The sequence below is a fragment of the Xyrauchen texanus genome, chromosome 2 (assembly GCF_025860055.1).
Source record: "Xyrauchen texanus isolate HMW12.3.18 chromosome 2, RBS_HiC_50CHRs, whole genome shotgun sequence".
Classification (NCBI taxonomy): domain Eukaryota; kingdom Metazoa; phylum Chordata; class Actinopteri; order Cypriniformes; family Catostomidae; genus Xyrauchen; species Xyrauchen texanus.
In genome coordinates this window covers 3,692,138-3,714,198 of record NC_068277.1, presented here as the reverse complement: position 1 = coordinate 3,714,198, position 22,061 = coordinate 3,692,138, and the positions used below count along the sequence as shown (strand labels likewise).

Genomic DNA, 22,061 nt, shown 5'->3' with positions numbered 1-22,061 from the left:
ATATTATAATATAATGCAAATATTAGCTGCTATAAAATCAAACCATTATTTTGTCAACATAAATGATGATATTGAAAACGTGATAACTTGCCCCAACTTAACGTTGATTAAAAACAATTGTCCTGAGAAGTTTAAGTTTAACCTTAGATGTAGAATTTTGCAAGTACAAAGTGTATTTTATTGTTTTGACAACTGCAGCAAAACTTTTTTTAGTTTTAACATTATAATAAATATTTGTCGTACTTCTGGATTTTGAACACGGAACTAAATGATTGCAGGTTAAATACTGTAACAGTCATGTTGAACATCTGATAAATAATTATTATTTTACTCATTATATTATGATTCTCAATAATAAAATATAAATTCGAGTGAATCTGATCTTTGGTTCCTCAGCTGTGACCTGTGAGAAGCAAAAATACGTGACGTTTTTAGGCTCCTCCTTTAGTGATGTGTTTCTATTAGGTCCTGTAGGCCACATTAAACACCCTTTACAGCAGCTTGATTTCTTACATTTAGTTGATCGTTGAAGTTTCGTCATCATGTCTGGAAGAGGTAAAGGCGGTAAAGGACTCGGGAAAGGAGGCGCCAAGCGTCACCGCAAAGTGTTGCGTGATAACATCCAGGGAATCACCAAACCCGCAATCCGTCGTCTCGCTCGCCGTGGCGGTGTCAAGCGTATCTCCGGTCTGATCTACGAGGAGACTCGCGGTGTGTTGAAGGTGTTTCTGGAGAACGTTATCCGTGATGCCGTCACCTACACTGAACACGCCAAGAGAAAGACCGTCACTGCCATGGACGTTGTGTACGCGCTGAAACGACAGGGACGAACTCTGTACGGATTCGGAGGATAAACGACTTTATTCAGGAGAAATCAGACCAACCCAACGGCTCTTTTAAGAGCCACACACAATCTCACACAAAGAGCTGATGTTATAGAAGTTTTATTATATACAATTGAATGTGTTGTGATGTTTAGGTCTTTACCAGATTACAGGACACCAGATACACATTCACTCTGGGGAACACTGCAATGGAACACACCCGACACTACCTCCGTCTAAACATCAGTGCTTCAGGGGGTTTTGGTCTGGCAGTGAATGCACCAATAGAGAAAGCTAGAAGAGCATTCTGTGCTATTAAGGGCAAATTTAGTTGACATTCCTGTAACAATCTGGTGTAAGATCTTTGACAGTATTATAATGCCTATTGCTCTGTACGGAAGTGAGGTTTGGGGTCTCTCTGGCAGATTACTGGAGATGGGACAAACACCCCATCGAATCCCTGCATGCAGAATTCTGTAGAAACATTGTAAGAGTTAAGAGAAGAACACCTACTAATGCATGCTGGGCCGAACTAGGCAGATAATACCCCTTATTATACATATTGAAAAACGATCCCTCAAATTTTGGACACACCTAAATTCAAGTTCCCCTAACACACTGCAACATGAAGCCCTTAAAACCCAAGAGCCGAAGCCTAAATCCAGAAAACTCAAACACCAGTTTCAGACCAGCACTGCTGAACTAAACCAGATCATAAAACAAAGCAAAAATTCATATTTGGACCGTTGGGAAAATGAAAGTAAAAACCAAAGCAAACTGGAATGTTATCAGACCCTAAACAGAACATATAATCTGGCAGAATATCTGCACACTGTGAGAGATCCAAAACAGAGACGGATCCTCCCCAAATACAGACTCAGTGATCACAGACAAACATGAACGAGTCTGTGCTCACTGTGACACGGGATTCATTACCCGGCACCTTATTTTAATTCTATCTTATCATTATTATTTGTCTTGACATTATCTGTTTTGTGTATTAATGCTTTGGCAATATTGTATGTAAACACAATCATGCCAATAAAGTACTTTAAATTGAAATTGATCTGTTCGAACTTTCTGTATCAGCAGCAGCTTATAACAAGAAAAGCATCGTCTTTCCATTTAATAAACGTGGATTATTAAATGATTCATTGTTCAACACATATTTCATATGATTTTCAGACACGTACAGAATTACAGATGACGTTTCATAAGGCGAGTAATAATACAGTCCAGATTTTACACACACAAATATATTTAGTAAAGATAAGGAAAAACAAGTACACAGAACAATATAAAAATCGGAAATTAAATGTAATATTAATTATATTTAAATTTTTTATTTAAATACAATTATAAATTACTTTTGTAATGGTTTAAAATATGTATTTAGTATGGTTATACATATTTTCAGAAAAGTATTGTAACTCTTTATTAATATTAATTTCTTGAGAAACTTATTTTCTTTTTCATATTACATTATTTTTCTAAAAAAAAAAATGAGCGGGAGAAATAAACAAAAGGAAATGTAATTGTGTGGGGGGTGGAAACTTTCAAACATGAGGCGAGAGGAGGGACTTTCATTTGGAAGTCTTTGATTGGCTCTTTCCGGTCCGTCAAACTTACAACTGTCCAATGAAATCATTGAATGTGTTTGACCAATGAAAATACGCCATCAGAGACGCGCGTCATCTCCTCACAGAATTAGCATAGAGGAGGGAATAAATACTTCTGTGAGCGGAATAAGAATCATTATTCTGAGTTTGTTCTTCAGATCATCATGCCTGAACCAGCCAAATCCGCCCCGAAGAAGGGATCCAAGAAGGCCGTCACAAAGACCGCCGGTAAGGGAGGAAAGAAGCGCAGAAAGTCCAGGAAGGAGAGTTACGCTATCTACGTGTATAAAGTCCTGAAACAGGTTCATCCTGACACCGGGATCTCTTCCAAGGCGATGGGAATCATGAACTCTTTCGTCAACGACATCTTCGAGCGCATCGGCGGTGAAGCGTCTCGTCTCGCTCACTACAACAAGCGCTCCACCATCACATCGAGAGAGATCCAGACCGCCGTGCGTCTGCTGCTGCCCGGTGAACTGGCCAAACACGCCGTGTCTGAGGGCACAAAGGCCGTCACCAAATACACCAGCTCCAAGTAAAATAACATCCGGTTTCTCAACCAACACAAAGGCTCTTTTAAGAGCCACACATGTTCTCAGATAAAGAGTTTATTGTATATTATAAGGGAAATCTCGCGCTGTAGCTGATGGGGTTTATCGGGGATATTAAAGGGTAACTAAACCCCTGCTCAGAGTCTGACTTTACCCACTAGCAATATTTGAAAAATGCTGGAAAAGTGGGCAGACCCCAGCGGGGATAGAGAGGACGAACCGAGAGCGGGCGTGCACCTGAGACCCGTAGTGACGGATTAATTGACAGCTGCTGTCAGACTCTAAAATGGAGAGTGACTGGAGTGACGCAAGTAGCTTTGCCACGGAGCGGTCTTTTGAAGTCGAGGACTTTTCTCCCCACCTTCACCTGAAGTGGAGGAGGGTGAATTGTCTGTGGACACAGGGCCGGAGCCATATCAATTCGAGCTGCTGGCTCAAACTGCGGTTTTAACTCCCGTATCGCGATCGGCATCCGACGATGCTAGCAAAGCAGCCGCGCAAGGGAGAATGGGGCCAGTGTCTGAATGGTAAAACATTAGCATTATGGCTATATTAGGCTAATGCTTATGGCAAATGCTAACGGAACTATCAAAAAATTAAAACCCATGCATTTAGGTTAATTTTGGTATGATGTTGTGTTAATAATTAAGCGAAAACCATTTATTTCAAGTCTCCCTCTACATTTACAAATGATCCTGTCTAAACAGGTGCACCTGTGGGCACTGCAGCTCACTTTCCCTGGTAGAGAATGTCTGTTGTAGGGAGATACCCAAGGTATAGCTATGAAATATGACAAGACCAGAGTGTTAAATCCAGTTAATAAGTACTACACACAAAACCAGGGTTCATACAGATAAATGGGTAAACCGAAATAAACAAATTAAACAAAATAAAATAAAGGTACAAAATAAAGTGTAGCAGATGCAATGACTGTGGAAACTTTAACAATTGAAAGGTTACTATGACAAAGATATTGCATTCAAACAGATTTCCACCTCATGAATATGGTTGACCTGAAGAATGAAAGCTGTATCATATACTTGGATATTTATGAACAATATCACACTCATAGCCATGCAAAATGGTTCTAAAGCTTCAGCCTATCTGATAAAGATATAATTTTGTGTGAAAATATTGCTTTATCAATAAAATGAAACCCTAATTTCACATTGTCTTTCAATATTTTAAGTTCCATTTCATAAATTTCAAGTCAAGTTCAAGCATTTTAAGCACCTTGTACGAACCCTGAAAAAACACAACCTCCACATACCAAATATTAAATAAATCCTCCTAACAAAGTAGTAATAAACAATTCTCATGTTGTAGGTAGTACACAGGTGTGACCAGATTGATGGAGTGGGCTGTGTAACGGCACATCTAGGCTTTGAGCCTGTAGCACTAAACCCATATTTACATTTACACATTTGGCAGACGCTTTTATCCAAAGCGACTTACAGTGCACTTATTACAGGGACAATCCCCCGTAGCAACCTGGAGTTAAGTGCCTTGCTCAAGGACACAATGGTGGTGGCCATGGGGTTAGAACCTGTGACCTTCTGATTAACAGCCCTGTGCTTTAGCCACTACGCCACCACCACTCCAAAACACATCAAACCAAAAAGTGTCACAAGCTGTCTATGGCACTTATGTACAGTTATATGGTGAGATGGAAGAGACAGTTACAAACAGGTTAGTTCCAGGAAGAAAGGTTACATTTTATATAAAAAAATAAATAAATGTATATAAAAAAAAAATTGAATAATTGATTAAAAACCAATGTATCCTCCACTTCAACATACATGTGCACTACCTGTCTTTCAGCGCTTATAGACACCTTGCATATCGTAATGTCGTTAGGTGATGTTGGGGGTACCTTGGCCAACACTTTCGGGTGGTCATACCTTCTTGCGTTGTGACACGGATCAGGGAAGTTTCCTGAAGAAGGACCATACAGAGGTTTCCTTCCCCCACTGCATTGAATATTTTTTTAATAATATAAAAATAAAATAAAAATGAATTATAAAGAAGCATTTTTAACTGGAGTTACACACTACACAAATAAAAAATAAAAAATAAAAAAAATCAGCTTCAAAACTCAAAATGAATATGTACTAGAACCAGATATGAAGAATGAAGACCCGGAGTCAGAATTATAATTAATTAAAGAAAAGTTTTACTGAAGATAGTTTGCAGTTTCATCAGCAGAAGTCAGCTTCAAGACTCACACAGGAGTTCGTAGGCCACCCCCTTACAGTTACAAAGATCACAGCAATTATACCCTACACCAAGATCTAAGCTTGGTCATTGCTTACAGGTTGAATGATTCTCATTGGCTAAGAAATAGATAAACACAGTAATTTTCCACAGATAGACGGACAACTCAGTCAATCTCCAATAATGCCAGTGGTTCCTTAACCTGTAACTAGGGCTGGGCGATATGGCCAAAATAATTATCACAATTATTTTTTTTATATCAGTCGATATCGATAATTAATCACAATAAATGTCACATTTTTATTTCTTTCAAGTTTTAAGGCAGATGTTTGCTCCTAAGTGAAAGTTGTAGAAACCAGAGCGTTAATTGCGGTTTTAAACTACTCTTTATTGTCAGAACATTTCACAAATCTCAGGTAGAACATTAATACATTTGTCATTTTTCCTTAACAAAATAAATATCTTAATAGAAAAATATATTTCTTAGTTTCTGCGTGTGCTAATGGGGGATATTGTTTCAAGTCTTGAAACAGGTTTGTGTTGCCTGACTGTGATGGCACGTATCTTCAGCACAGTTTGCAGTGCAGGCTGCAATAATAATATTACATGTTTTGTCTCGAAACGCATATTTCACAGTGAGTTGACAGTAGTATTAGCTTGAGTTAGGATGCAGATTTACTAAGTTAAATTTATGTTCATTAACACAAACAGTAACATCGGTTAAAAAAAATTAACAACTTCAATTTTATTTGGTAAAATGTAATATTCTGACCATTGGTCATCCAGTATCATGCATTTAGATCACGAGTAAAAATTATATTGCGATAATTATCGTTATCGTTTTATCGCCCAGCCCTACCTGTAACCAGACTAACACACACACCGACATTAAAGAATACATGAAAAGAACATGTCAGTAATCACACTGGTAACTTCTATAACAAAGTAAAATCTCAGAGTGCTTTTTCTGGAATGTTGTAGATGACAGACAGGTGTGTCCAAGCTGTCAGAGTGGGTATAACCTCATGTGTTTTTAAAGAACCTTGACCTGTGTCTGCTCACTGCCTCCTCCTTGTCGGGCCGAATAAACTGAGCACACAGTTTTTCTGGTACAGCCATTTGTCCAGAGAAGTCCATGTACGGCTGAGGGTCTTCCACCACATGGTGGAACAGCAGCTCCATTAATTTGTCAATGTAGCCTTCAGAAAGATAATTATTATAATATATATTTTATATTTTTTCTGAGATAACTCAGAAACTATACTCAACTATAAGTTACCTGTGGTAGGATTGCTCTTCAGAGCTCTCACTGTAAATTCTCCATGCTTGAATTTTGGGAAAACTATTGAGTATCGCAGATCACCAGCTGCAGTGGATGCCTGTGATCTGCCTGCATTTTCATTATAATGCATCGCGGCAAGCTGTAGTCTGAAAGGGAAAAAATACATGAATCAATAATATAATGAAACGATCTCTAACATGACTTAAGATAACTATAAGAAGTTACAAATGTGTTTTTACAGGTTACAAAATTGTAGTGTATTTAGTAAGCAGCACTAAATGTGTAATCCATTATCTTGTTTACCTGCACAACATTCCTCTGAAGGAGATCACCACATTTTTGGCTGAGAACTTCAGAATGAGGCTGTGGAAACACTCGATTCCAGAGGTGTGGTATTCTGGACTAATTTTGAGCATGTCTTTAAGAAGACGTGGTGACAGCAAAATTGCTGTGAATTTTTCACATGCTGCTGTGCCTAAACAAAAGATTTAAAGTTCTTAATACAACAGTTAATCACAGTGTTTTATAATTTGGATTAACTTTGACTTGATGTAATGAAGATAGTTCAATATAAATCTAGAGAGTGACGCAACTACAAAATAAAATACATTAGTGTTACAGCTTATCTGTACTTACTTGGTTTGAGCCAGTGTCTTGTCTGATCACCAACCAGAGGCTCGTGAAGACAAGAAGGAAACAGGGTGTTTTCGTGGCAGTGGATGTTCTGAATATGGTTTGCTACAGAGCTCCACTTGGCCACTACCTCCTCCCCAGATATTGATGTGGTCGAAGACCAATAAAGGTGATTGACCACACTCTTTCTCCACAGCCCCACGTCCTGCAGTCCCTTACCCTTACTAAGGGCATCCATTTTTTTACCAAGCCCTGAACACAAAAAATAATAAAAACAATTACTGTAATCAGCGTTTCCCACTGCACTTTATAGACCAAGGTGGTGGACTAACATTCAGTATAGGCTATATGATAAAAATAAGCTGTGATATATATTAACCTTTTTGTGGCATCTTAAAAAGTTAACTTTGTGCAATCTTCCCGTATAATTGTCTACCACTTTAACTGAAAAATGTTCTGTTAGAAATACTGCTACTGTTTTCGTTCTATTCAAAATACTAACCTTTTTCATATGCCAAGGGTCGAAGAAGTGTCTAATGTCCTTTTTTTGCTCCCTCATAAACTTCTGTACCCCTGTGTGACGATCAGTCACCAAAGACTGGACCACAACACCTCTTTCCTCAAGAAGAGACAGGCTTCTTTCAAATCCCTCCTTCTCCATTCTTTGGCTGTTTCCAACTTCATTGCTCTGCAAACACAAATACTTAGATCAATGCACAGTATATAGTAACAAAATGTTTTCATTGTGTAGTTGTTTACCTGGACTAGTTGGATGTCTATGACCCTATTGGCTTTGAGGTCCATCATGGTGTAGCTGCCATATTTTGCTGAATGTCCTACAATTGTGTTATTTGCACAAAGCCAACGTCAACAAAGCCTGACAGCAGTCTAATATATATATATATATATATATATATATATATATATTAAGGGGTGTAACGATACATGTATTCGTATTGAACCGTTCATTGGACTCTATATATACATACACATACATATAATTAATGAGTTATTAATTACCAGGTGAATCAGCTCTCATGTCCCCACCAACAGTCACAGCCCCATCAGCAATGGCATTTTCAATAGCTTTATCCTGCTCGATCTTCCACTGCCCGTTTATGGTTGGGATAAGGAGCTTGGCCTGATGCTTGTGGAAGCACGGCTCAGAGATCCCCTGGATTTTGAAGGCATCCAAGAACTAAAAGAGAAAAAACACATCTTCATATAATAACCTGAGGGGTGATGTGCAAATATGATAGCGCTATGTTATTATCTCTCACCTTCGATATCTGGCAAAACGATGAGTCAGTGAACTGAACATCTGCACAGAGCTGTAGGTTTCCCGCTGGTATATTGTTTACCATTGGCTGGCTCGACCAATCACTGGAGTACTCACAGTAAGCACAGTGCTGTTTGACACGGAGAAGTGTCCCAATGGTTGTTTGTGAAACAACCAAACTCCGGGTGCAGACAGGGCATCTTCTAAAAAGCTCCAGCAGTTTATCTTCATAAACAATGTACTTAGTCACTTTGTGGGGTAATACTTCATTAAAGACTCTATGTAAAAGGAAAAAAAAGAAAAAAATTTAAATAAAAGCATAAATAATCATAATTTGGTTATGTAATGTGTATGTATCAGAAATAATTTAATGACAACAAATCAAAAGTATTTAAAAACAAGTAACGTTAATTGCTAAATTAGAACATTCAAATATAGCCTAACTGAAAAACCTAACGGGACTAAACGCATTACCTTGTACTGTTCATGGTGCTCTCACTCCCATCTTGATGGTAGCTGGAGTCATCAGTGGACACCTCACATATTTTCCTCTTTATTGGTGTAGAGGTTGCCCCGGGACAGTCTGTGAAAGGCTCCATCAGTGTGCCTGTGTCACACGACACACTCCTGTTAGGCATTCTGGCCTGGGTGGCTGCACAGATTAATAATAGATTTGTTATCAATAAGCAGCGAAAGTACAAAACAAAATTATATAATCTTAACTATATGATGAAAAACATTCAAAAGCTCCATAGTATTCAAAATCACCTTTGCTTCTCCTCATTGGCTTCATGTTAGCCTGCACACCTGCAGATCTGGAGCTGACTGGTTCAGTCTGGCACCCAATGTCTCTGGTCATAGTAGGCTAAAAAAAAAATGTGTTATGGTTTACAATTACGGTCTTATATTCAGTAATTTTAGAGATTTTAAAATGTTTATAAATACTATTAGTTAACGTTAATTAACTCACAAACTTCTGAGGTAATTTTCTCCAGGAGTATTACTATTATGTTATTATTATTCCTCACACGGTCGCAAGACGACATGTACATGAATCTGATGAGTTTTATCGAGTTGATGTCAATAGCGCGCGCTCTGTAGGCATATTCATCGCTATGTGAAAAAATCCAGCAAATTGCGCTTTTCAAAATGCGTTTGTCGACCCCAGAGGATTAACTTTAGCCTAACCATAAATTGTGATTAAAATATATATGATCACTCACCTCAAGACGCCACTGCGGTGGTGGAGTCCATGCAGGAGGAGCAGCGTTTGGCACTGCGTCGCTTTTCAGCGCGAGCTGTTTGGAGAAGCCCATTTCCACCTCCATTGCGTTGGAGAAGCAATCCCGCGTAAAATGCAGTTTGCACACTCCTCCAGCTCTAGGCGGGAACTCGCGGTCTTCCAGGCCAAGGACATGCAACCACTGAGCCTAATTTCCAAGTCTGATGGAAAGCTATACAGTCCAGCAGTGCTGTTGCAACCAGCAACACTACACCTACGTACCATCCTGACCACTGTACTAAATACAGATAATCTACGCTAACTTGAAGCTATCCTAAATGGCCTTAATACTATGCTACTAACTAACTATGCTTCTAACAATACTACACTAACAAATATGCTAATTAACTACCTAGGCTACACGAAATAATCTAAATAACTATATAAATGCTATGCTAAATAGATGCTATAATACTCTATCCTGATCGTTTTCAATACTCGCAATTCCAACTCCTGACTCGCTACAGTGGTTTTGACGAAACAAGATGGTTTTTATACTGCCATGGGCGTGGTAGCTCGTGCCAAGGGCGTGGTGAGCTGGAACCTGCTTACGTCACGAACTACCGCAAACAGCCAATAGGAAAATTCAACTGCAGTAGCCACCGTTCAACCTGAAGAGGGCAGCACTCAGACGTTTTTACACCATATATTGTAGAATTAAAACACTTTATACACAAATGTCAAAAAAAATTACTTGAATCAATGACCAGTACTAATAAAGCCCCATTCTTACAGATCATTAACTAAAAAAAGTTGGTTTAGGGTTTAGTTACCCTTTAAGCTTTGGAGAATGAACAAATGGTTTTATTATTCAATGCTACACGTCATTTCATTTTGAAGCAATATAGTTGAATTTGATTTAAATGTTGAATGTTTTCAAGTAAACTTTCCTTAAGCACTACTGATTTAATTAACTGATATTTAAAACCAATGTCGAAATTAATCTTGTGTTTGTAAAATGTATACGATATTTCATTGGGATACAATAATAGATACATTTAAACCTTAGTTAAATGCTATAATTGCAGGATGTCTACAAATAATAAACTGAAGTAAAATAATGCTGTATTGTGTATTTGACATAACTATTGTACTTTGTATTCATGAAACAAGCAGGACACATTTGTGTAAATTGTTAATCAATTATGTATGTTTCCGAATGAATTTAATTCCTTAGTGAGAATATTTTAGAGATGATTACACCCTGAAAATAAATTATTTTGTGGTGCAGAAAAGATCAATTACTTTATACAATGAATATGGTATTTTAAGTGTGAACTTGAACAAATTAAGTAAATTCTACATGTTTAATTCAAGCACTAAAATATAATGCCCGAGCTTCTAAGTAAATAATATTTATGATTGTTATCTTGTATCAATCCTAAATCAGAAAACCTTGTGTATTCCATAATATTAGTAAATTTCACTTTTAAATAAATTAAGTACATTTTACTTATCTTTTCAAAGTTGTTGTTTTCAGAATGCTTGAATTTTATTTAACAGTTTTTATTATTGTGTTTGTTACGTTTGGTAATTTCTTTCTTGAAAGTTCATTTTATACACAAATTAACAGTTCTTAAAAAAAATACATAAAAAGCAGCATATGTTTGCATGTGTGAAGCGTTTTAAGCATGTTTACAAACAAATTTCAAATGTAAAATGTTCATATTTTAAATGTTCATTGAAATTTTAGTCTATTTCATTTGATTTGATTTGATTTGATTTACTTTATTAATCCCCAAGGGGAAATTTATGTCACAACAGCACAAAAATACAATGACTAAATAAGCAACAACAACAACAGACAACATACACAACAACAACAAGTCTTGTTCTCAAATATCAATTTCTTCAAAGCATTATGATTATGATTATATACGACCATTATCTGTATATCATCTTATATAACACTGATTATAAAATCTAATTGCAGTTGGGAAAAAAGACTTTCTAAAACGCTCTTTGTAGCAGCGTGGATGAATTAATCTTGAGCTGTAGGTACTCACAAAAGCTCCAAATATTTCATTAAGAGGATGACAGTCATGATTAATCACAAGAGAAAGTTTCCCAATCATTTTATCCTGCACTATCTCCTCTAAAGTGGGTAACACACTCCCCACGACAGAGCCTGCCTTCTTAATGAGTTTATATTGAAGTGCACATCAGATTTGTAAGTAAAAGTTTCAGTATTAACTGAAGAACATTTTATATAAATATTTAATCAATATGTCAGTTAATTAAATTGTACTTGTGTTTTTATAGTTTAGACGTGTTCTGCCTGAATGAGGTCCATTATTTCACATCCTGTCACTGTCTGGAGGCGACATGAGTTTGTGTGTCTACCAGGTCCATTAAGAATTTTCACTTGGGTAATATAAACTGTAAGTGTTTAGAAAAGTGGGAAACAAAATTCTCGTTTGTGTTCCTTGAACCATTTTTTGTTCCTGATTGTCTTTCCTTTTGGATTACGGTGTTGTTAGTTGTTCAATGGGCCTCATTCATGAAACATGAGCAGAACAAATGTTTGTGTAAATCGTTTGTAAAGCAGCCTGATGAAAAGTTTTGGATTACAGGTGTGTAAACAATTAAACATGAATACACTGTCCTATAGCTTTTAAATGTGTCATATCTTACAGCGTTTCCCTCAAAGATCTTCTTCAGGCAGTTTATGTGAAGATTGTTTTTGTTGCAAGGGAAGTTTATCACTGTACAGTCTTGGATTTACTCAAAGTTTCTCCAATGATGCTGGCGATGTGTTTAACTGCACCAGAGAAGGACATCCTCCTGTCAGCATGAACTGAACATTATTTTACACTAAAGCGTCATATTAAACCATTTTATTGACCTCTTGGACTCATTAAGAAACTGATGACAGCAAAGATGACAGTTTCTCACTTTCTTTTAAGATGTGAGTGTTTGATAAATCAATATGTTACAATGTGAATGCACTCCATAATAAATAAATACAGTTCATTATTGTTCACATATATGTTTAATACGATCCCGGTTCCGGGACTTAAAATTACGTCAGTAATCAGTGGCGCAGATAGGATTTTTTAACTGGGGGGGACCAAGCCGTCAGCAAATGATTTAAACTCAATTCGTTATTTTGCGTAATTTGGGCTTTAACTAGTGCTCAAGTAGTTACTTTGCCTAATTTGGGCTAATGATTTGCACTAAAAAGCCATTGGGGGATTCTTATTTGAAATCATGGATAAACAACAATGAACAAAGGTAAACGAAGGCCTACCTGATCACCACTAGCAATGCATGATCAGACTGTTATTTGACTAGTATGCCAATCACCTACCAAAACTTCTCATACCATGATTTTTGGATTGTCAGTGTCCGTTCTTTCATCACTTGCTTTTGCAAAACTTTAGGGTCAGGTTGATTTGGCTTTGTATGTCATTATCATGTCAACATCCTCTCCCTCTGTGTTGCCTCCTGTCCCTCCTTGTTGTTCTGTCCCTGCTTCTTCTGTCTGTAATTCTACTGTCTCTCCTTCCTCATGCTGTCTTATTCTACTGCGGCTGCCCTCCTGCAGATCCTCACTTGACTGACTAGGGTCTGCCTCACTGTCATCAGAAATTGCCTGCAGGCCAGGAGGATAACATTTTAAATCTTATAATTTCAGTTAACCCTCTATACCGCTATAGAATTTCACAACAATGTGAAATACAACATATTCCTGAGAATTAATGGCTAAAACTACTATTTCAAATGTCTAAGAATAACTCAAAATTTTAAATTTAAGTGTTAATTACAAGTTTTTGCAATTTATAGATTAGAAATATCTTTCAAATGATGTATGACATATTAAGAAATGTTTTTCATAGCCCATAATTTAAGAATCTATATCCACCGTTGCTCTGTACAATAAAAAAAACATGATTTCCTGCTATAAGAGGATGTCAAAAGTTTATGTAGGCCTTTATTTGTTGTTTGCATAAACCTTGCACCACACAAATTTACTTATTATAATTATTTTTATAGTGGCTTACACACGACAGTGAACATACCTCAGTCAATTTATACAGTACAATGGGTTAAATGATAAGATAAAATATTATTTCCTGACTGACGATAAATTGTTTGATTTATCCAACCATTCTTTTTATGTTCATTCATTATTTGCCTCTGTCCACTCACCTAAATGCATAGTTATGGTCTCCACATTTTGCTGTGTTTGCTAAGTGCAAAAGCCTTTTTGCCATTGTTGTCAGACTAGCTATTCCCTTAACAAATCTAATCTGCCACATCTGGGAAAGTCAACAGCCATAGGATACTTACATTGTTTGGTTTTTGAAAAAACGAGGTGATTGTTTTTTGTCTCTTCATTGCCTTTATGTGGCATTTACAGTCGATTTTTCTCAGTTCAGAAAATCACCGACTCAGCTCAGTCATAGATGGTATATGATCACTATGGTTACCGGTCCGCTCCTACAGGCACGATTGAGGCAGCTACCTCCTCATAGGACCCCGGCAACGTCACTCAGGAGTCGTAGCACACACACACACACACACACACACACACACACACACACACACACACACACACAGAGAGAGTGTAAACGTCGGTGGCATGATGGCATCGTGTGTTTATTGACAACAGAACAGCATGTAGTGAGAATGTGGGTACAAAGTAATGGTGACCGCCGACCGGTGTAGATTATTATTGTGTGTCAGCCTGCGTCTGTCCCGACCCGATTCTGAAGCAGCGGCGGGCCGTAATCCTCTGTTTTACCAACACATTCTCACACCCAACTCATCACATATGGATGCTTCGCCAGGACCCCTTGGCGTCACTTATTGACGCACTGGGTATAGCTTTGGTGTCATTTTTCAACGTGCAGGGTAGTCCGATAGACTTCTATATTGTTAAACTCACCGATGAATGCGGTTGCCTATGAACGCGCTAAACCTTTGCTGAGAGGGCATTTTGATATCAGATTGTGAGGGTTTTTAAACATAAAAAAACAGTTGGAGGGCCAGATAAAGATGATCTGGGGGCCACCATTATACTAGCACTGGCATAGATCATTTATTGTAGCCTATTCCTTTTTATTTATTGCAGTCTCGACTCTTGACCCATTCGCAGCCCAAGACGTCAAATTTCAACGCTACAGGCTCCGGTTCTATCGGACTACCCTGCACGTTGAAAAATGACGCCAAAGGTATACCCAGTGCGTCAATAAGTGACGCCAAGGGGTCCTCGCCACGCGTCCATATGTGACGAGTTGGGTGTGACAATGTGTTGCGATTTTTGTCGCCTTTCGTAGGGATAGTGAGGGCGGGGGACGAATCGGGTCACTATGAATCTGGGGGGGTCATGTCCCCCCCCGTCCCTAGTGCCATCTGCGCCCTTGTCAGTAATAATGTACTTCCAATTTTAAATGTATGCGGAGGAGTTATGAGCTCATATCTGGTACCATTTGAAAGCTTAGAATGTCTACTTTCTTGAGATATGCATCACTTTGGCATTTGTTTTACACTAAGTAACTTATTTACAATAAATTACATAGTTCCACCCATCAAAAGTCGTGTCATAATTATGTGCGTTTTTGGATACATATGTCTCATATCGCTCAAATATGACGCACATGTACAAACCATGTATCAAATGAAAGCTCTCATTGCCAGTAAGAAGTTCCAATAAGTCTTTTTATTGAGGTATAATCACATATCTAATACACTTCGAATGAATCATGAAGTATACAATCAACATTTGTAAACATACAAGTGAAATTATTGAATATTTGCCATGCTACTCGCACTAGACAGCACAGTTAGCCACAAATGCTACATCATCCTTTACTTTAGGTTATTCTCTGCAAAATGAGCTGTTTTTCAGTGTTTTCTGTGGTTGTGTGCCCAAGTAATCCCTCGAGTGCAGAAACACCACAAAGTAATGTTATATGATATTCAACAATCCAGGAAAATATGTAAACATCCGATCCAGATAAAGCATATATTGCCGTAAAGCTTAGACCCTCCGCTTTCCGGCAATGTCTCTCAAGATCAAATAGACCAATCAGGGGCTGTGATATTGCATCCAGACTGTGAAGTGATCACTGGGTAGGTTACATGCCCAAAACACACGCGTCTCACCAGACACCAGAGCGCATATTTACCACTTTCAACAGTGGTTTATGTAATGACAAAGGGTTTTCTGTAAAATTACACTGGGATTTTGCATTTATAGCACTGTATATGGGTATGGGGAGACTTTAGATTTGGGTAGGCGGAAAGTACACCAAAAAAAGGTAATATTCCTCCCTTCAAATAAATTGAAATAGATATTAAATAAAACATGATACAGACAAAATTCCTTTTTCAGGTATTTGCTGACATCTAGTGGAAACAGCCAAAACTGTCTGCTTGCTTCTAGGGTTTACAGGGCTTGAGTTATATACACTTTCAAAAATGAATTTATATAAAAAAAATCAAAAAGCGCCTCTTTTTTTAGGAGGGTTATTACTGTTCAGACAACATATATTTTTTTATTTTTATTTTTAGCAGTGTTTTATGCAACTTCAAAGGGTTTCCTGTAAAATGACACCAAAACTGTGTATTTAGGCCAAAGTATGTGGGAATGGGAAGCTTTTTAATTTGGGTAGGCCAAATCCAGGCGGAAATCCCCAAAAATGGCAAGATCTTAAGAGGTTAAAGCTTCCTATCCTCATTTACTAGCAAGACCAAAGCCTTCCGTATATGGTGTTTTCATGGGCATGGATTATGATAATTGTGAATGAACGTGCACACGAACTACTCCTAATTCTTTTGGATATTTATGAAAGACTTGAGAGAAACTTGGTTCTTCATGGTCATTGTTTACACATTTGGTCATGTTACGTGAGCACAAATAGAGGGTTATAGAGAAAAAAAATTATATTGGATTGCTGATGCAGAAAATTTGGTGATAAAATAGATAAACATTTAAGAGTCTGCTGAGAGGATTTAATAAAAAAATACATTTAGCATTTCATATTAGGATTTAATATTTAACACAAGTGCTGTGTGAACTAGTGATGTCAGAAAGCTTTCTGAAACTTCGGGTCAATTGATTTTACATTGTGCAATAAGCACTTGAAATCAAAATGTTATAGTAATAAGAGAACTTCAGTGTGGGACTTGATCTCAAATATCAAGTGTTTTATATTATTGGCAGATGTGTTAACCACTACACTATGCAGCAATTCTGACATTCCAATATTGGGTGTACTAAATAAATAAAAAAGAGAAGGTGCTTTATCTACAATAGTTGAAATTACAGATTCACCTTTTTTAAAACAATCAAATCTCTTTAAAGGTGCACTCAGTATGTTTTTTTTCCTCTCAATTAGAAACGTTGAAATATAAACTTTAATAACATTTTCTACCATTAAAATTGTAATACAATTTTGTTGTATCAGCTCACAAATTCTACTCTAAGGAATTAGCTTTAATAAGAGAATTATGATTAATTCTCTTATTGGAGTAATATTATTCTCATGTCTTATTGACAATAATATTACACATTTAGGTATAGCTTTGAAGCTAAATAATTTAAAAGCAGAAATGAGATTATTTATTTAAAATATACCAGAGTCAAAATATCATTAAAAGGGAAACATGAATAATGAATCATAATTCATTATAATTAATTATGAACATTTGGATTGGTTAATAGAATCAACTTGATGTAGATGAATTAATATTACAATCAATTTATCTGTTCGTCCAGCGAGCACTCAGTATTCATCGTCTATCAATTCTCAAAAAGTATATTTTTCATGGCCACACAAAAATAACTCTTTCTTAGAATGGAGCTGAGATCGAATCGTTAAACTGACGTTGATTTATGAGCAGACCAGAATCAACTCGCAAGAATGTACACAAAAGCTTTAATTAATTAAAATACGAACACAAAACTAATCTAAACAAAGACATACACACGAATTCACTCATACATGGGAAAGGGAAAATGTCAAATAAAATGAAACCCGGAAAAGAATGGGGAAATGCAGTTATGAAAAGAGTCATTTTGACCATCTGAGAGAACCACAAGTTTCTGAACAGCACCTTTGTTACAAAGGGGTTCTTAGATTACACTAAAAATGTGTTCAGTTAGTTACTGGTACGATACTTGCAATTGCCTTCTGTTGAGAGAGCCCGGAAGCAGTCGCAGGAGAAAGTCTGATGGTTCCTTGAGTCGATGGTGTTCAAGTTGCAATCAATTTCTTCCGCATTGAATGAAGAAATTATGATGAACTGTGGTGTTCATTGACTCTATGGTCGAGGTAGTTACACATGACTTAATGTGTTGAGGCCTGCCGGCCTGTGACCTCGTGGTCAGTCCGGGTGGTCCCGGTCTGACACAACCACCAGAAGAGAGTAGCGCAGAGAGGAAGAGAGTGAGTAAGAGGCGGAATGTGTCTTTTAACTTCTGATGGAGGTCCCTCCTCTTAAGTCTGGCTTGACCAATAAGAAAGGGGCAATTTCCAAGCGGGAAGCTGACTCATTTGTATGATTGGGGTTGGTTTAATTTATACCTTTTTTTGGTCTCTGAATAATTTAGCAAGCATACAATGCATGCTATCATGATTATATATACACCAATGTGCAGGGTGCTGCATGAGGATTAATTTGATAATTCTACATTATCTGGTGGTTCAGTAATAAGGCATGCATAAAACAGTATACAGTACAAAATACACTCTACAAGACAGTAATGATCACATATACAATCTCATAGGGATATACATGTTAATTTATAGAACAGTTTGTCTATAAATGAATGAAGAAAAGTCTGTTATTCTGGACTTTGTGTCCATTTCCTATGGGGGCAAGATTGCTCTGGCATGCAGCTAACCTCCCCTGCTTGGAATGTCCTTTAGTTGCTGGAACTGTGTCAGAAAAGACAGTGTAAAGGCTTGATAATGATCAGTGGGGGAGCAGACATAATGGAGTTGGCTTGGGCCTACTTGGACCTTTCCTTGTTACAGTCTTGAGACATGAGTTGGCTTATTCATTAAATAATTAATAATTGTGTGTCTGATTGGTCCAGATGCTACACCCAACACCCTTTTGCCAGTTTGTGGTTTGTCCCTCCTCTGACAACTGTCAGTAGGTACTCACCACAGCTGACCAGGCCACCCCACAAGCCTTGCCGTTTCAGAGATGCTCTGACCCAGTTGTCTGGTCATATCAATTTGGCCCATGTCAAAGTTGCTCAGGTCTTTACTCCTGCCCTTTTAACTGCATTCAACACGTTGACTACGAGAAATGATTGTTCAATTACCATCTAATCTACCCAGACCTTGATAAGGAGTGGTGGTGGTGGTGTAGTGGTCTAAAGCACATAGCTGTTAATCAGAAGGACACTGGATCGATCCCCACAGCCAACACCATTGTGTCCTTGAGCATGGCACTTAACTCCAGGTTGCTCTGGGGAGATTGTCCCTGTAATAAGTGCACTGTAAGTTGCTTTGGATAAAAGCGTCTGCCAAATGCATAAAATATGTGGCCTTGTGAGGAGATGATCAACATTATTCACTTCACATTTGTGTGTATATACAGTGTATATATATTTACATTTTACAAAACAAATGACATTTAACATTATATGTATCATTAATTTAGTATCTAGATACAGTCCTACAGAATAAAGAGTATATAGATTTTTTGTTCCTAATTTGAAAAATATTACTATGCATCAATCCCCCCCATATATGCAGTATAATTATTTAAATAATCTTTGTATTATTTACAGGTTCTTGTCTTCTTGTGTGCCTTCATCTTGATATAAAAACTGGATCTTTCAGGCTGATGACTTTTGTATTATTAATAATTAATTTACTGATTTCTTTCATCATTTCTGTCTTACATGTTTCATAAAATTTGAATGGCTAGGTAAAATTATGTGAAACATATTACTTGATCCCCTTTGAAGGGGTTGTAATATGAAGCTTAAATTGTAAATATGAAGATATATTTCTATAGTTCTGCTTGATTTTAAGTTGTAATTTCGGCCTCCCCTGATATTGGTCATTCTATTTTGACACATGACCTGAGCAGATCAGGAAAATGTGCTAAAACATTTGCTCATTCGTGCATGTGCATTCTTTCTGTGCATGGACATAATGTATTGTGTTCGCTTTGAGGATCCCCTGATGATCACTGATTAATTCATACCCTGAACACTTGGCCAATTCATGTACCAGAATATATACTGCAGAACAATTCAAGCTCTGAATTTTATTATATTTACCATTCATTGATAACATTCTTGCTTCTAGCTATGGGTGTCATCTTGCTTATCATTTTTATTTTTTATTTGATCTATTTATTTAGACTTTTTTACATTCTGACCTGTATTTGAGAGAAATAGTTGTGTAGTTGAGACTTGATCACTCTTTGATCATTTGATTGGTTTCATCCCAATCCTCCTGTGCCAATGAGAACTCCAGAGAATATATATTGTTTTGTAGTAGTAGATCAGTGTGACAGCTGGCTCAAAGGTAGCCAGAACACAGTAGTGGCTGGCCATCAGTGGAAAGATGCATTTACTTCTATCAAATATGTATCTATTTCCTCCCTGATATATAGGTAGGCTATTGAAAAGTTTTACTCCTGACTCTTTAATAGATCTCCCACCTCCTTTGTGGGTTTTGGTTGTGTTTTCTGTATTACTTCAGGGGCACTGTGGGCTCTTTAGAGGGTGTTACGTGCCTGCAAAAACCTTTTAAAAACACCATGAACATAAACAGACCCAATTCTTTATAGAATGAGAACGCATGTTCTGCACGTGGCTTTTCTTTTACCTGCAATGATGATGCCTTCACAGGGCACTTTGAAGGGAGCACAATCCATGCTGTAGGGTCATTCTAAATATAATTTCATATAAGAATCACTTAATAAGTGGGATCAGAATGACTGTTGTCACCTTTCAGCCCTCTGAAGCTATCACAGTGGAGGATAAATGTCTTCGAGGGGAGTTTATTTATATTTTATCACCAGATAGATAGAGAGCCCAAAGTCTTGTAGTGCAGCTTTAAACCTTAAATTGCAACTTGCGGAAGAACATTTTATGTTAGTAGTGTTTCGGAAGTGCCCTTTTGGCAGATAATATCAAGGTTACCTGAGATTACTTGTGAATTGTAATCAGGTACTGATTACAAATTACATGAAAAAATTTAAATCAGTAACGTAATCTCATAAATTACATTTTGAATAAATCTAATCTGATTACTTTTGGATTACTTTTGGAATACTTTCAGTCTAATTCTATTTTATGTCACATGCATTTGAGCAGGATAATCATTTTAGATAAAATTACAAAGAGGAAGAAAATGTATTCATTCTTTATTACTAACAAAAAAGTTCCTTATGACATTTTTAAAAAGTGCAGTAAACATTACATGAATAAAATAAACTATTACATCGATAAAATAAACATCTGAAAACACTAAAACACTTTAAAACCCTTACTGCTTACTGTTAGCCCATCACCTATTCCAAAAGTGTGGTATATATCTAATGTGCTTCGGGGTAAGATTATGATGATATTGACATGAAAACAATCAATAAATTATCAACTATTTATTGTCTTTGCCTTGTTAATATGTAATCATGTAATCTATAACAAGTAAAGTATTTAAAAATGTAATTTTATCAAATTAAAAGTACTTTATTTTGTAATCTGATCACGTAATCCATATTACATGTAATCTGTTACTATCCAGCACTGCCTGGACATCGCCTGTGTGTGATCATGACTGGGAGATATTCAGAGCCAAATCATTAGATGCTATTTCATGTTGATAATATGTTACTGGATTAAACATTTATAACCAAAATATTATCTAAAAACACTCTTAATTAGGTAAATAAATATTTCAACTTCGTATTTTCAATAACTCAATTGTTATTATGGCTGCGCTCCATTTACAACTTCCTACTAGGAAAAGTGCAATGGAACAATTCCAATTTGGAAATTGTGCAGAAATCTTCAACTCACCCAGGGAGATGTAAATAGTTAATGATAAACATTCACTTGTTTTAAATAATATCAATCAATGAGTCAAAGTTTCCACATTACATGATATTAAAGCTTGTCTAACAAATGTTTGCGGAGACAGGTGTTTAAAACACAGTACATTGTACTCTCTTTTGATAATCATACACTTTTAGCACAAATGCTAGCGTTGCAGCATTGTTCATCAATTTGGTCAGTACAAGACTTCTCACTGGTGACATAATACCAGCTAAACTAATGGAAGGATTGCAGTTTTTCTTCCTTAAACGTCATCTTCCAAGCATCTGGCAATGGATTGCCTTAATTGTCGGAGATTGGAGATATCAATAGGAATATCCTAAATCCATCTTTGAATGGA

General features: G+C 36.9%; 3 protein-coding genes across 3 annotated transcripts in view; all 3 read left to right on the top strand.

Annotated features, from left to right (window-relative positions):
- Positions 1–22,061, top strand: part of LOC127617712 (histone H2B-like) — a 198,383-nt gene that overhangs the window by 14,939 nt on the left and 161,383 nt on the right. The gene's annotated exons all lie outside the window — the stretch shown is intronic.
- On the top strand, positions 66–919 carry LOC127619282 (histone H4-like). The gene is made up of 2 exons (XM_052092146.1): positions 66–79; positions 533–919. The coding sequence occupies exons 1-2, from the start codon at positions 66–68 to the stop codon at positions 852–854; spliced, it is 336 nt and encodes a 111-aa protein (XP_051948106.1). The 3' UTR covers positions 855–919.
- Positions 2,398–2,982, top strand: LOC127617739 (histone H2B-like). The gene has a single exon (XM_052089828.1). The coding sequence runs from the start codon at positions 2,608–2,610 to the stop codon at positions 2,980–2,982; it is 375 nt and encodes a 124-aa protein (XP_051945788.1). The 5' UTR covers positions 2,398–2,607.